A 16,461-nucleotide genomic window follows, 5' to 3' on the forward strand; every position below is an offset into this window, starting at 1 on the left:
ATTTTTCAGAATTCATTAGACTCGGGAACAGTGCCGATGGATTGGAGGGTAGCTAACGTTACCCCACTATTCAAAAAGGGGGGTAGGGAAAAAGCAGGTAATTACAGACCTGTAAGCCTTACATCAGTTGTGGGCAAAATGCTGGAGTCCATCATTAAGGATGAAATAGCGGAGCACTTAGCAAATGGGGACAGGATAGGACAGAGTCAACATGGATTTACAAAGGGTAAATCGTGCTTGACTAATCTATTGGAATTTTTTGAGGGAGTAACTGGTAGAATAGATGGGGGAGAGCCAGTAGATGTGGTGTACCTGGACTTCCAAAAGGCCTTCGATAAGGTCCCACATAAAAGATTAGCATGGAAAATTGAGGCTCATGGGATAAAGGGGAAAGTTTTGGCGTGGATAGGGAACTGGCTGTCAGATAGAAAACAGAGAGTTGGAATAAACGGCTCATTTTCTGAATGGCAGGCAGTAACAAGTGGGGTACCACAGGGATCTGTCCTGGGCCCCCAGCTGTTCACAATTTACATTAATGACCTGGATCAGGGAGTCGGATGCAGCATTTCCAAATTTGCAGACGACACTAAACTAGGAGGTGGGGTGGGCTCAGAGGAAGAGACCAGGAAGCTCCAGAGCGATTTGGACAGACTGGGCGATTGGGCGGATAAATGGCAGATGCACTATAATGTGGACAAGTGCGAAGTTATCCACCTTGGGTGCAGGAACGGGAGGGCAAATTATTATTTAAATGGCAATAGATTGGGAGAGGGGGAAGTACAGAGAGACCTGGGTGTTCTTGTACACCAGTCACTGAAGGCGAGCATGCAGGTGCAACAGGCGGTCAAGAAGGCAAACGGTATGCTGGCCTTCATAGCAAAAGGGTTAGAATACAGGAACAGGGATACCTTGCTGCAGCTGTACAGGGCACTGGTGAGACCACACCTCGAGTACTGTGTACAGTTTTGGTCGCCTCATCTGAGGAAGGATGTTCTTGCCATGGAGGGGGTGCAGCGGCGATTCACCAGGCTGATACCAGGAATGGCGGGAATGACCTATGAGGAGAGACTATGTAGTTTAGGGATGTACACACTGGAGTTTAGAAGATTGAGAGGGGACCTCATAGAAGTGTATAAAATTCTGACAGGTCTAGACAGACTGGATGCAGAAGGAATGTTTCCCTTGGCGGGTGAGAACAGAACTAGAGGACATAATTTAAGGATAAGGGCTAAACCATTTAGGACAGAGATGAGGGGGAATTTCTTCACTCAGAGAGTGGTGAACCTGTGGAACTCATTGCCACAGAGGGCAGTGTACGCCAGCTCATTAAATATATTTAAGAGGGAATTAGATATATTTCTACGGGCAAAAGGGGTTAAGGGTTACGGAGAGAAGGCGGGGACGGGATACTGAATTAAAGGATCAGCCATGATCTCATCGAATGGCGGAGCAGGCACGAAGGGCCGAATGGCCTACTCCTGCTCCTATCTTCTATGTATCTATCTATGTATGACCCCGTGTTCCACAACACAGCCAAGGATGGCAAGGCGGTCTGTGCGGAATATGCACTTCTCCTTGTTATATGTCAGGTTCAGGAGTTGGGCGGTGCGGAGGAATTTCTCGAGGTTTGCGTCATGGTCCTGCAAGTCATGGCCGCAGATGGTCACTGATATACCTATCAATTCGTCCAATAAAAAGCGACGAGTTAGGAACGTAACTAAAGGTTTTTATTGACTAAATAACAGAGCCCACCCTCGTGGGTGATCGGGTCCAACAAGGAGGAATACCAGCCAGTCGACTACCTTTATACCTGGGCAGGTAGGTGGAGCCATGGGCGGAGTCGGAGGTGGTCAGCCCAGGTATAACAGCGCGACAAGAGGCGACCTCGTATCGTGATACAACAGTGATAACGGTGATAACAATACAACAGTGATAACTATAGTGTAACGATAAAAGTGGTTTACCACAGTCACATTATCTAGGTAAGGGAAAGTGGCCTGCAGCTCGTTTTGATCGACCATCCGGTCCATCTCCCTTTGGAAGACGGAGACCCCGTTAGTAACGCCGAAGGGAACCCTAAGGAAGTGATAGAGGCGGCCGTTTGCCTCAAAAGCAGTATACTGGCGGTCTTCAGGGCTGATGGGGAACTGGTGGTACGCTGATTTCAGGTCAATGGTCGAAAAGACGCGGTACTGCGCGATCTGGTTGACCATGTCAGCTATGCGGGGGAGTGGGTAGGCGTCCAGCAGGGTGTAGCGGTTTATTGTTTGGCTGTAGTCGATGACCAGGCGTTGTTTCTCGCCGGTCTTAACGACTACAACCTGGGCTCGCCAGGGGCTGGAGCTGCCCTCAATAATCCCCTCCTTCAGGAGCCGTTCCACTTCGGTTTTGATGAAAACCCTGTCCCCGGCACTGTATCGCCTGCTCTTTGTGGCGATGGGCTTACAGTCGGGGGTGAGGTTAGCAAACAGTGGGGGGGGGTGGGACTCTGAGTGTGGAGAGGTTGCATCTGGTGCGCGGCGGGCAATTTGGAGGCTGCTGGCTGCGGACTGTGAGTGGGGGGAGGGGGCCACCGTACGCCATCGTAACGCTTTTGAGGTGGCACTGGAAATCCAACCCCAGTAGAACGGCAGCGCAGAGGTCGGGCAGGACCAGGAGTTTAAAATTATTGAACACAGTCCCGTCTACTACTAGTGTCACCACGCAGTAGCCGCCAATGTCCGCTGACTGGGACTCGGAGGCCTTAGAAATCCGCTGGTGCGCAGGCAGGACTGGGAGAGAGCAACGCCGCACCGTGTCGGGGTGGATGAAGCTCTCTGTGCTCCCGGAGTCAAAAAGGCAGTTTATTGCATGGCCGTTTACCTTAACGTCCATTTTGGACCGAGCTAGCTGGTGCGGTCTCGTTTGGTCCAGCGTCACAGAGGCCAGTGTAGGGGTCGGTGTGTCGCTGCGAGTATCAGATGGGGGGGGGGGGGTTGGCGATCTGCTGCGTCCCGGCTGGTGTCCAAGATGGCGGCGTCCATGATTCCCATGTGGCTGGAGTCGTCCAAGATGGCTGCTGCTGCGGTGGTTCGCACATGGCTGGGGAGGCCCAAGATGGCGGCCCGCACGGCCCACACGCGGCACTGTTGGGGGCCCAAGATGGCGGCTCGCACGGCCCACACGCGGCGCTGCTGGCGTTCGGGGTGGCTTTGGCCTTGCAGACGCTGGCGTAGTGTCCCTTTTTCCCGCAGCCCGAGCAGGTCGCATTCTTCGCCGGGCAGCGCGCTCTGGGGTGTTTGGCCTGGCCACAGAAGTAGCATTTCTGGCCTTGGGATACTGCTGTCTGGCTTTGGGACACTGCTGCGGTAGTTGGGCCGTTGTTGGGCTGTGGCTGGGGTGGCACGGTGCTATGGGGCTGTCCTACCGTGTCCCAGGTTGTCGTTCCCCGCGGCGTCCACGGTGCAGAGGAGTAGGCATCCATGCCCCGGAAGGCTGCGTCCAGCGTTAGTGCGATGTCGGAGGCTTTGTCGAGGGTGAGGTCACTCTGCTCCAGCAGTCGCTGTCGGGTGTAGTTGGACCTGTGGCCCGCCACGAAGGCATCCCGGATCAGTTCCTCCGTGTACTTAGTGGGCGTTACCGCCTTACACCCACAGGCCCGGCCAAGCACGGACAGTGCTTGGAGGTATTCCTCAGTCGATTCCCCAGGTTGTTGCTTGCGACTCCCCAGAAGGTGCCTAGCGTATACTTCGTTCACAGGGCGCGTGTACTGGGTCTTGAGGAGCTGGAGGGCGGCTGTGTACGAGGTCGCGTCCCGGATGACTGAGTACACTCGGTGGTTCACCTTGGAGAACAGGACAGACAGTTTGTCCGCATCCGTTTCGACTGCAGTGGAGGCAGTCAGGAATGTCTCGAAGCACGTGAGCCAGTGAGCAAACTTGGTGGAAGCGTCCGCTTCCCGACTGTCCAGGTCCAGGCGTGCTGGTGTGAGGATCTTCTCCATTATAAAAAATTTAGTTAATAAAATTGATGCGCCATCAATTACTCAAAAGACTGAGGTTGAGCGAGTAACAATCAGGCTTTTATTAACTAAAGAATGAAGGTCTTGTCTCGAGTGGTCGACCCGTCCAGAATACTAAGGGACTGGGAGGTAGTCACTTATATACCTGGAATAGTGGGAGGAGTCAGCCGAGGCATGTCCAGACCTGTACCTAGTGGAATACACATACAGACACAGACAGGTTATAACAGTGGTTTACCACAGCTACCTTGGGAGTGAATCCCTTACATGTTGAATTTAGCATTGCAGAAATAGTTTAAGATAAAAAAAATTCCAACGTAGACTTTGCCGTATTTTTTGCGCTAGAAATAAATGGATGATCATGTCAAGGGAGATGTGCTTAACCGGGAATAGGGCAACCTATCAAAAAATATAGCCAAATGAATGTCAAATAGAAACATGACATTCTTATTTATTTGTAGCATGAGCAATGCCATTTTAACAATTAGCAGTTACCAACATTTAATTCCTAGAACATTTTGCATTCAGGAACATAGAGCCAGATTTTGCTGAAAAAATAATAGTGTCTGAACGACGCACGTCGTTATTAATGCACAAATCGGCCAACAATTTGTAGCAAGGAAGAGATACCCTGCAAATTGCAAATCACCACAAGTTGCTGGCCGATTTGCGCCGCTCCACCATTAGCTTCATGATTTTCATTAAGTTGCTGCAATTGCACATTAATTCCGATTAAAATCGCTACAGAAAATTAAATCTAGCAATTAACAGTGTAAGTTACCTTTTAATATGTAACGTGATAATTGTTAATGACTGCCAATCAACCTCTCTTGCACAGAAAATGAACAATTAAAAGTGTGGTGTCTCATTCCTTCAGGTTGTGAATTGTTTTACGAGATTTTAAAAATGTCAAATATTTAATTTTTTATTTTTTTCTTGCTTTTCCTCTCTGTCTCTTTTCCTCTCTCTCAATCCAATCTTTCTTTCCCTCTCTTTATTTCTCTTTCTGTACCTGATTTGACATTGAATTCACCCAGTCTAATTCACCCTCCTTCTCAGTCTCTCTGTTTATTTCTCAAACCTTAAATCTAATTGCTTAAGGAGATTCCCTATTTGTCCCGTTGTTCACCAAGATCCCAGATGAAAGAGTTGTCTTATGAAGAAAGGTTGAGCAGGTTGGGCCTATACTCATTGGAGTTTAGAAGAATGAGGGGGGATCTTATTGAAACATATAAGATTCTGAGGGGCTTGACAGGGTAGATGCTGAGAGGATGTTTCCCCTCGTGGGGGAATCTAGAACTCGGGGGCATAATTTCAGAATAAGGGGGCACCCATTTAAAATGGAAATGAGGAGGAATTTCTTCTCTCTGAGGGTCGTGAATCTTTAGAATTCTCTTCCCCAGAGAGCGGTGGAGGCTGGGTCATTGAATATAGGTGGAGATAGACAGATCTTTGAAAGGTAAGGGAGTCAAGGGTTATGGGGAGCAGACAGGGAAGTGGAGTTGAAGCCAAGATCAGATCAGCCATGATCTTATTGAATGGCGGAGCAGGCTCGAGGGTCCAAATGACCTACTTTTGCTCCTACGTCTTATGTCCTTATATGCCCTGTTGCCTTTGCTATGCCATTATCAGCTCACATTTCCAGCAACTTTATGGGCAAAAAATGTCAAAACTTAAACGTGCACGAGCAGGGCACACTCCAGCAAAATCTGGCCCAATATTTCCATATATTATGACTTTTTAAAGTTTTAAGGCAGCTGCACATTTACTAATTGTACCAGCAAAAATCCACAAGAAGTGTAATCTGGGGGTGGGTGGGGAGTGGGTAATAAAGAGTTATTGGCCAAAATATAAATATTTAATTCCTAGCATAATGTACAAATTGCTGGCTTAAGATTGAAGCAGATTTCTGAAGCATAACAGCAACCATTGTTCATTTTGTTCAAAGAACTTGAGACTGTAGGAGTCTATTTAAAAATTAGTAAATTAAAACAAATACTAAGTGAGTATTAATCCATGTTAGACTTCCACATTCGCCTAAACTCAGACGGGTTTATAAACTGCCCAATTTTTCTTTTCTCCTAGAGGTTTTGTAGCTTGGCAAAATAAAACAGAAGCCGAGAAACCAGTGCTTGGTTCTGATTGACTGGACACTCTCCTTGTTATTGCAATGTCTATTTTGGGGTGCAGTTTGTTAAATTGTATTTATTTTGGGTTAAACTGACTGACTTTTTGTAAGGAGTAAAATATAACCTGATTCAGTGCCTCACTGTGAACAGTAAACACAGTCTCATTCATAGCAATCAGTTTGCAATTGTTTTTCTTATTCAAATCTAACTCCTGGCACTAGTCTGACTTTGGCAAGCATGGCTAAGAGCTCTAAATACCCCTGTGTTCTTGCAAAAGTAATCTCCCCCTCCCCCTCTTCTGTGCCCCTGCCCCCACCTCTCCACACACAACTGTATCATTTCCCCATTGGAACATCAGCACATGATGCTGGATTCTAGCCATCCCAACTCTGACCTCTCACTCCAGCCATACAATTAAACCTCACACTCTCTTTTGGAATGAGAACACACAGGGCCTGCAAAATAATTGGAAGACACAATGCTTTTCTGTGAAGCCCCATGGTCTAAAAATAAACCTAACTCTTTTAAATTTAGATACTGATCTATATTTTTACAATCCTGTGCAATACTGTTTAGTCTCACTCATCAGGAGCGACAATCCCTCAGCTTGTCTTTTTTTAAAAAATGTTTCAATACAAGTAACAAGCAAAATACTGCAGCTGCTGGGGATCTGAAACAAAAACAGAGAATTCTGGGAACGCGCAGCATCGGCGGAGAGAACAGAGACGGAATACGCTCCTGGCCGGACTCCCATTTTCCACCGTCTGTAAATTTGAGCTCATCCATAACTCAGCTGACCGTATCCTAACTCTCACCAAGTCCCGTTCACCCATCATCCCTGTGCTCACTGCCCCGTATCCTAACTCTCACCAAGTCCCGTTCACCCATCACCCCTGTGCTCGCTGCCCCGTATCCTAACTCACACCAAGTCCCGTTCACCCATCATCCCTGTGCTCACTGCCCCGTATCCTAACTCTCACCAAGTCCCGTTCACCCATCACCCCTGTGCTCACTGACATACAATGGCTCCCGGTCCGGCAACTACTCAATTTAAAAATTCTCATCCTTGTTTTCAAATTCCTCCATGGCCTCACCCCTCCCTATCTCTATAGCCTCCTCCAGTCCTACATCCGTCTGAGATCTCTGTGCTCCTCCAATTCTGGCCTCTTGTGCATCCTCGTTTTTAATCACTCCACAAATTGGTGTCCGTGCCTTCAGTTGTCCAGGCCAAGCTCTGGAATTAATTCCCTAAACCTCTCTGCCTTTTTCTCCTCCTTTAAGACACTCCTTAAAATCCTACCTCTTTGACCAAGCTTTTGGTCACCTGTCCTAATATCTCCTTATGTGGCTCAGTTTCAAATGTTGTTTGATAACAAAATGTGAAGCACATTGGGACGTTCTACTACTGTATATTAAAGATGTTATAGAAATACAAGTTGTTGTCATTAATGTTTAAGACGTGCACCTTCTTCCAGTCCTGAAATTGCACCTGAAACGTTAACTCCATGGATGCTGACTGAACTTTTAGAATTTATTCTTGGGATGGGGTGACAACGCATGATGGTATTTGCTGAGGGCATTAAGAATCATTCACATAGAGTGGGATTGGAATTACATGTAGGCCAGACCGGGTAGGGGTGGCAGGTTGCCTTCCCGGTTGGGTTTTTACAACAATCCAACAACTTTGATGTCCTTTTTTCTCCCTGATGCCAGAACACAAAGTACCAGATTTTATTCAACTTCCCAATTTGTCATGCTGGAATTTGAACTCAGTTCCTCTAGGGTTGCTAGTCCAATACCATAACCACTAAGCTACCATACCGAATCAGTTCACTTTTTGTAGGTAGGCTCAGTGGTAGCACTCTCAACTCTGAATCAGACAGTTGTGGGTTCAAGTCCCACTAGAGTTGCCAACTCTGACTAGACATATTCTTGGATGAGTCACGTGACATTCAATTGCTGCAGTTTGCAAATGTTATTGCATCCACCTTATAAAGGTTGGATCCCCTGTAGTTTAGTGCCTTTGCTTGTAGTTTCTTTCTTCTTAAACCTGTACTTAAGTTGGCTTCTTGCTGCTTTCAGCAATTCGAGAAAGTTAGCACAAGACATACTGTAGTTCAGCTGCACCTTTAACAATACTTTCACAAGACTTTCACGAAACTGGTTCCTTTCTTTGCTCCAAAGTTGAGTCATTAAGCTGAAAACTCTTTTGCAGTATGCATTTGAGACTGGGATTGAAAGCGTGAAAGATACGAGTAAAAAAATTTGTCTGATTTCACTTTGTGGTACTCATTTGAAAACTTCTACCCGTCTTTGATCAATTTTATGCTCTTTTGAAATTATTTCTCCTCTGATTTGTTGTAAAATGCAGTAGCCATCATATAGCTTGTCAAAATCAATCTCAATGCAAAGACCTTCTGCTAGCTTCTCAATATCAGACCATTTCTCTTCATTGTCCAGTGAGAGGACTGACATTTGTTTGAAAATAGATGTCTTGAAATCATACCATTTCTCAAGGTATGCAATGCATCTTGATAATGTCTTATCTGCTTTCTCCTCAAATTTTCTCTTCAATAGAGCGACATTGCGTAAATAGCCTGAGCTAATTGTCCAAAGAACTTGTCCTCTTTCCTACTCTGCAATTTAGAGCGAAGATTTTCCACAACACAGTCTAGTTCTGTGCAGGTGGCATTGTTGCATTCTAGCTTTTTGAGCACTTCATAAAATATTCCCATCAGGTTATGTAGGAAGTAAAGACAACAAAGAGGAAGAGACTCCTGATCATCCTTGCTGAATGCTTCCCATGTGTCAGCCCTGGCTCAATGATAGCACCTCGCCTCTGAGTCAGACGGTTGTGGGTTCAAGCCACACTCCAGAGACCTCAGCACAAAAATCTAGGCTGACACTCCAGTGCAGTACTGAGGGAGGTGCCATCTTTTGCATGAGACGTTAAGCTGAGGCTTCATCTGCCCTCACAGGTAAAAGATCCCACGGCACTATTCGAAGAAGAGCAGGGGATTTTTAGCCTAATATTTATCATTAACCAACACCCAAAACAGATGATCTGGTCATTATCACATTACTGTTTGTGGGACCTTGCTGTGTGCAAATTGGCTACTGTGTTTCCTACATTATAACAGTGACTACACTTCAGAAGTACTTCATTGGTTATAAAGTGTTTTGGGACATCCTGAGGTCGTGAAAGGTGCTATATAAATGCAAGTCTTTCTTTCTTTCATATAATCTTTGCGTATTCTTCTTCCCCATCCAAAACAAAATATGCCTTTAGTGCTGCCTACTTCCACCTCTGTAACATCGCCCGTGTCCGGCCCTGCCTCAGCTCATCTGCTGTTGAAAGCTCATACATGCCTTTGTTACCTCTAGACTTCACTACTCTAATGCTCTCCTGGCCAGCCTCCCATCTTCCACGCTGCATCAACTTGAACTCATCCAAAACTCTGCTGCCCATAACCTGTGCTCGCTGACCTACATTGAAAGAATGAAAGACTTGTATTTATATAGCATCTTTCACGACCACTGGATGTCCCAAAGCACTTTACAGCCACTGTTGTAATGTAGGAAATGCAGCAAGCTCCCACAAACAGCAATGTGATAATGACCAGATTATCTTGTTTTTTTCAGTGACATTTTTTAGTCAAATTTTTTGAGGGATAAATATTGGCCAGGACACCAGGGATAACTCCCCTGCTCTTCTTCAAAATAGTGCCATGGGATCTTTTACATCCACCTGAGAAAGCAGACAGGGCCTCGTTTTAACATCTCATCCGAAAGAAGGCACCTCCGACTGTGCAGCACTTCCTCAGTACTGCACCGGAGTGTCAGTCTAGATTTTTGTGCTCAAGTCTCTGGAGTGGGATTTGAACCCACAACTTTCTGACTCAGAGGCGAAGGTGCTACCAACTGAGCCACAGCTGACAGATTGACTCCCAGTCCGGCAATGCCTCGATTTAAAAATTCTCATCCTTGTTTCAAATCCCTCCACGGCCTCGCCTCTCCCCATCTCTGTAAGCTCCTCTAGCCCTACAACTCGCCAAGACCTCCGTGCTCCTCCAATTCTGGCCTCTTATGCATCGCCGATTTTAATTGCTCCACCATTGGTGGCCGTGCCTTCAGCTGCCTGGGCTCGGCAATTCGCTCCCTAGGCCTTTCTGTTCTCCTTTAAGACGCTCATTAAAACCTACCTCTTTGACCAAGCTTTTGAACACCTGTCCTAATACCTCATGTGGCTCGTGTCAAATTTTGTTTGATAATGCTCCTGTGAAGTGCCTTGGGATGTCTTACTATGTTAAAGGCAAGTTGGTGTTGTTGATGATTGCATGATCCAGGATTATACTTCAATGCAGTACCATGTGAGTACTGTGTCGGAGGTGCCATCTTTCAGTTGAGATGTTAAATGCTACCCTCTCAGGAGGATGTAAACGATCCCATGGCACTATTTGAAGAAGAGCAGGGGAGTCCTCCCAATGTCCTGGCCAACATTTATCCCTCAACCAGTATTACTAAAACATTTTGATGGATCATTGCTGTTTGTGAGACCTTGCTCTGTGCAAATCGGCTGCTGCGTTTCCCCACATTACAACAATGACTACACTTTGGGATGTTCTGAGGTTGTGAAGGGTGCTATATAAATGCAAGTTCCTTCTTTAAAAAGGTTTAATTTGGTGTACTTTGTCATTATTTTACAGAAAAACATACACACAGCTGCATTCCGTTTACAAAATAATTTTTGGGATCACAAGCGCCACTGCTGGCATGAACCCATTCCCTTTGCTGCTACTTTAGGTTGTAAGGCAATTGACAGAGAGAGAACACCAAGCTCCACATGTTAATCCAGGGGATGATAATTTCCGGTTCCGGGTGAGAGGTAACAGTTTGTTAGAGGCCGATGGGGAAGAGGAGGAGGTGGCCGCCACTGGTCTCGTTCACATCGGAACAAACGCTGGAGTCGGCCCTGTCACAAGTAAATTCGCCGGCTCCGAGCCGAGTTCCCACTCGTTCTGAGTTTATCTCCCGGCGGCACCGACAAACACACACCGGTTGTTTTGGGCGTCAACGCGGGAGGAAGCGGCGCGCGGCACAGGTAAAGGGAAGTTCGTTAGCCCGGAGCAGGCGCGCGTGCGCAGTGCGCCAGAGGGAATGACCGCACAATGGGTGGGGGGCACGAGCGCCGGCGGGCCCGCGCACCCAGCCACACTCCGGGGCAACGCTCCCTGCCCCCAGCCGCACTCCGGGGCAACGCTCCCTGCCCCCAGCCGCACTCCGGGGCAACGCTCCCTGCCCCCAGCCGCACTCCGGGGCAACGCTCCCTGCCCCCAGCCGCACTCCGGGGCAACGCTCCCTGCCCCACTCCAGCCGCACTCCGAGGCAACGCCTCCTGCCCCACTCCGGGGCAACGCTTCCAGCCGCACTCCGGGGCAACGCTCCCTGCCCCACTCCGGGGCAACGCTCCCTGCCCCACTCCTGCCCCACTCCGGGGCAACGCTCCCTGCCCCACTCCGGGGCAACGCTCCCTGCCCCACTCCGGGGCCACGCTCCCTGCCCCACTCCGGGGCCACGCTCCCTGCCCCACTCCGGGGCCACGCTCCCTGCCCCACGCCGGGGCCACGCTCCCTGCCCCACGCCGGGGCCACGCTCCCTGCCCCACGCCGGGGCCACGCTCCCTGCCCCACGCCGGGGCCACGCTCCCTGCCCCACGCCGGGGCCACGCTCCCTGCCGCACGCCGGGGCCACGCTCCCTGCCGCACGCCGGGGCCACGCTCCCTGCCCCCAGCCGCACGCCGGGGCCACGCTCCCTGCCCCCAGCCGCACGCCGGGGCCACGCTCCCTGCCCCCAGCCGCACGCCGGGGCCACGCTCCCTGCCCCCAGCCGCACGCCGGGGCCACGCTCCCTGCCCCCAGCCGCACGCCGGGGCCACGCTCCCTGCCCCCAGCCGCACGCCGGGGCCACGCTCCCTGCCCCCAGCCGCACGCCGGGGCCACGCTCCCTGCCCCCAGCCGCACGCCGGGGCCACGCTCCCTGCCCCCAGCCGCACGCCGGGGCCACGCTCCCTGCCCCCAGCCGCACGCCGGGGCCACGCTCCCTGCCCCCAGCCGCACGCCGGGGCCACGCTCCCTGCCCCCAGCCGCACGCCGGGGCCACGCTCTGCACCCTGCTTCCTGCACTCGGCTCCTGACCTCATTACAGCCTTGATCCAAACATGGACAAAGGAGCTGAATTCCAGAGGTGAGGTGAGAGTGAATGCCCTAGACATCAAGGCAGCATTTGACCGAGTGTGACATCAAGGAGCCCTAGTAAAACTGAAGTCAATGGGAATTGGGGGGAAATCTCTCCACTGGCTGGAGTCGTACCTAGTACAAATGAAGATGGTTGTGGTGGTTGAAGGTTAATCATCACAGCCCCAGGGCATCGCTGCAGTAGATCCTCGGGGCAGTGTCCTAGGCCCAACCATCTTCAGCTTCATCAATGACCTTCCCTCCAACATGAAGGTCAGAATTGGAGATGTTTGCTGATGACTGCAGTGTTTAGCGCCATTCGCAACTCCTCGGATAATGAAGCAGTTCATGCCTGCATGTAACAAGACCTGGACGACGTTCAGGCTTGGGCTGACAACATTCGCACCAGGCAATGACTATCTCCAACAAGCGAGAGTCTAATTACCGTCCCTTGACATTCAATGGCATTACCATCGCTGAATCCCCCACCATCAACATCCTTGGGGGGGGAATGTCACCATTGACCAGAAACTTGAACTGGACCAGCCACATAAATACTGTGGCAACAAGAGCAGGTCAGAGGCTGGGTATTCTGAGGCGAGTGTCTCACCTCCTGACTCCCCAAAGCCTTTCCACCATCTACAAGGCACAAGTAAGGCGTGTGATGGAATACTCTCCACTTGCCTGGATGAGTGCAGCTCCAACAACACTCAGAAGCTCGACACCAACCAGGACAAAGCCGCCTGCTTGATTGGCACCCCATCCACCACCATAAACATTCACTCCCTCCACCACCGGCATACCGTGGCTGCAGTGTGTACCATCTACAAGATGCACTGCAGCAACTCGCCAAGGCTTTTTCGGCAGCACCTCCCAAACCCGTGACCTCTTCCATTTAAAAGGACAAGGGCAGTAGGTGCATGGGAACACCACCACCTCCAAGTTTCCCCTCCAAGTCACACACCATCCTGACTTAGAAGTATATCGCCGATCCTTCAACGTCGCTGGGTCAAAATCCTGGAACTCCCTCCCTAACAGCACTGTGGGAGTACCTTCACCACACGGACTGCAGCGGTCCAAGAAGGCGGCTCACCACCACCTTCTCGAGGGCAATTCGGGTTGGGCAATAAATGCTGGCCTTGCCAGTGACTCCCACATCCCATAAACGAATTTAAAAAAAAAAAAACCCAGCCACACTCCAGGGACACATTCTGTACCCTGCTTCCTGCACCCCAATTGGGCTATGCCCGTGCACCCAGCCACACTCCAGGGGGCTCTGCACGCCCAATTGGACTGTGCCTGTGCCCAGCCTCTTGCACAAGGCATTCCCATTCACCCGCAACTGGGCAATCCCTGTGTGCTTAGCCCCATACAATCATCCCCGCAACTCCCACCAGGGGATTCCCTGGGCAGATAGCGCTCCGCCCAGGCGTCCAACTCTCTGTCAGGCATTTCCCTGCCTGCAGCCTGGGCAGCCAGCTCCCTGAACCTACAGTCTTCCAAGATCTCTGCGCTCTTCCAATTTCGGAATCTTGCGCATCCCCGATTTTCTTTGTTCTACCATTGGCGCTGTGCCTTCAGCTGCCTAGGCCCTAAACTCTGGAATTCCCTCCCTAAACCTCACGGCCTTTCTACCTCTCCTGTTTTAAGACGCTGCTTAAAATCTACCTCACCTGTCCTAATATCTCCTCATGTGGCTCGGTGTCATTATGTTTGATAATCGCTCCTCGAAAGCACCGTGGAAAGTTTCACTACGATAAAGGTTCATATAAATGTAAGTTATTGCACCCACCTGGGGTATCCTTGTGCACCCAGCCCACACTGGCTCATCCTGTGCAAACACTCTCGGATACGCTCCAAAGCCCAGTGCTCCGGCCAGGGCACCCTGTACTGAGCATCCCCGGGTAGCCAGTCTCCTCCACCCAACCTGCACGGGGCAGCGCCGTGCAACTGGTCCCCTTCTTCTCGGTGCTTTTACACTACCGCTGTATGGTTGCATGAAGTGGGTGTTTACTTCTCTGGAGCCACAGTGTATATTCCTAGCTCGAATCCGGAGTCAGGGCCCCGAGCTGGGAGAGACGGCCTCACTCCGCTTGGCATTTACACTCCCAAGTTTAGCATCGGTGCGAAGTGGTTTCGGTGTGTGATTTGCAATGCGTTGTATCCATCCAGGACATCGCTGGCATTGAGAGTTGCTCCCCGGGCAGCGCTTTTCATTGCAGGCACTGAATCCACTCCAGTGAGTCCTATGGGGTGTTAATGCAGCATTGTTAGGCAAATGAACTGGAAACCAGCAGGCCATTGCTAATCCATCCGCTAAAACGGTGCATTGCAACATGAGAAGGCACTGCCAGAGCTTTAAAGAGCCATCGGCACACTGGACATTGGAGTGCGACGGCTCTTTGCATTGCAGTTCCTGGGAGCAGATGCGACCGAAACTGGGCAGGCGCGGGTTCGAGAGAGAGAGGAAAGAAGGGGGTGCAGGTCAATGCACTGGAGGCTGGTGGGAAAAGCCGCTCGGCATCCTGCGCCAAAACAGCCCGGACACGGCCAAGGAACTGGGGGGAGGGGGAGGAAGGGGGCAGCAAGGTATGTGTGCTGGCGGCCGGATTGTGAGTGAGTGCATTGGCCGATGCTGCTAATCCTTTCTGCATCGGATTTCCAAATGCGTCCTTTTCATTCCTGGATTCAATGCTCTCTTGTATTTGCGCGGACTGCACGCTGGCTGTCTCGGTGCTGCGTCCAAAAATGGTGCCAGTGTTACTGCAATGTCAAGCGGAATCGTAACACTTTTGTCCTACATTAGATTTGGGGCTGAGGATAGTACCGTGTGTGGCCCACTCCTTGTTAATGGGGAAGTAACCTTATAGTTGGAACGCGATCCGTTTTCCGAGCAGGTGAAACCGTCAGATTGTGTTTTAGTTGGTAAGAGTATGCCAGACATTGGTGTTATTAATTTGATACATGGGAGCAGCGATAGCTGGGAGTGGTAGCCCAGGGGTTCAGATCGTGATGTCAGTCAGCAGGATGTGAAGCTTAATCAGATAAGAACTGCTATTTGGATCCCTGCCTTAGATTACTGCCTTGAAATCACCCCGTGTCCGTTTACCAAAATATTAATTTTATGCAATCATTTTATTCAGTTTCTTTGCTGGAATGTGGTTGTTGACATTGAAGGACTGGTGAGTTTATAACTAAGTTTACTTACTGGGTATTGCTGTGGCCAACATGTATTGATTTATGTTTGAATTTATGTTTAGGAAAAGCCTTCTGAAGAAGAGTAATGTCAGTAAATCCAAACTAGTTGGAGCAGTGTTGTGCATGGAGCCCCCAGAAATGACTCGCTCTGATTGTTACTATCCTCTTTTTAAAAAACGGTGCTTTTGGTAATTAAGGCAATGGATCAATGAGAGGAAAGATTTAAGAGAAGTGGGTGAAAATGCAGACTTGCAGCAAAACCTACATAGTGCCATGGAGTAGCTTTGTAACTAAGTCAGTGTTACTGTCTGTCGATGCCATATTTTCCCAATTGAACTGCCTTCCAATCAGTGCAGGATTAGAAAGCCTGTTGCTCTGTAGGGTTCGCTTTGGGTGTGCTTGTCGCTGCAAACTGAATGGTTTCCTTCACGGAGGTGAAATCTGAAACATGTCCTATAAGACAGGAGGTTTGCCATTTGTTTTTTCTCTCTAAAACCTTACTCAAAGTACCTCCTATTGGAAGTATTTTCTCCACATTTACCATTTGCCTCATCCCTTAATGTTGGCACACAGTGTGTGTGAAGATGATCTTCCTGACATCAGCCCTAAATTTGCCTTTCACAGTTTCAACCTGTTGTCCTCCCCTTTCCTGTGGTTTAATTTGGTGTTCTGGGCTTACTTCTTTGGTATTGTTTGCTGCCTTGTCTACCTCCTATGAGGCCTCAGTTAGTGGCCTTTTCCCAATTTAATTCAAATTAAACCTTGGGACAAGGAAGCTTGGGTTCAGTGAAGGCAACCTGTCTTCAATGTCCTATGCTTTACTAATTCAAGTAGTGTACTTTGTTTTTAAATGAGGTTATATATTACCCTTGTCCATCTAGATTGTGCTTTTTGCTGTTC

The 16,461-nt window shown here is 49.5% G+C and overlaps 2 protein-coding genes across 4 annotated transcripts in view; one reads left to right on the top strand and one right to left on the bottom strand.

Annotated features, from left to right (window-relative positions):
- Positions 1 to 1,705: 1,705 nt before the first annotated feature.
- LOC147124186 (uncharacterized) lies at positions 1,706 to 14,242 on the bottom strand. Its single transcript, XM_085983652.1, has 2 exons — positions 14,156 to 14,242; positions 1,706 to 4,190 (listed from the first exon to the last, which is right to left on the bottom strand). The coding sequence occupies exon 2, from the start codon at positions 3,980 to 3,982 to the stop codon at positions 2,957 to 2,959; it is 1,026 nt and encodes a 341-aa protein (XP_085839778.1). The 5' UTR covers positions 3,983 to 4,190; positions 14,156 to 14,242; the 3' UTR covers positions 1,706 to 2,956.
- Positions 10,945 to 16,461, top strand: part of zbtb5 (zinc finger and BTB domain containing 5) — a 68,179-nt gene continuing 62,662 nt past the window's right edge. Inside the window, exon 1 of one of the 3 annotated variants that reach the window (XM_085983634.1) lies at positions 10,945 to 11,230. Coding sequence is in view for 2 of the 3 variants with exons in the window: in XM_085983632.1 (XP_085839758.1) it covers positions 14,852 to 14,952 (101 nt within the window). In the remaining variant the exon portion in view is untranslated. Of the gene's footprint in view, positions 11,231 to 14,765; positions 14,953 to 15,000; positions 15,546 to 16,461 lie in introns of those variants that run through there. The other 2 variants (XM_085983632.1, XM_085983633.1) reach the window with 2 other exon arrangements.

This window comes from Somniosus microcephalus, chromosome 1, assembly GCF_052327205.1.
Source record: "Somniosus microcephalus isolate GS21.2 chromosome 1, FLI_Smic_1.0, whole genome shotgun sequence".
Classification (NCBI taxonomy): Eukaryota; Metazoa; Chordata; class Chondrichthyes; order Squaliformes; family Somniosidae; genus Somniosus; species Somniosus microcephalus.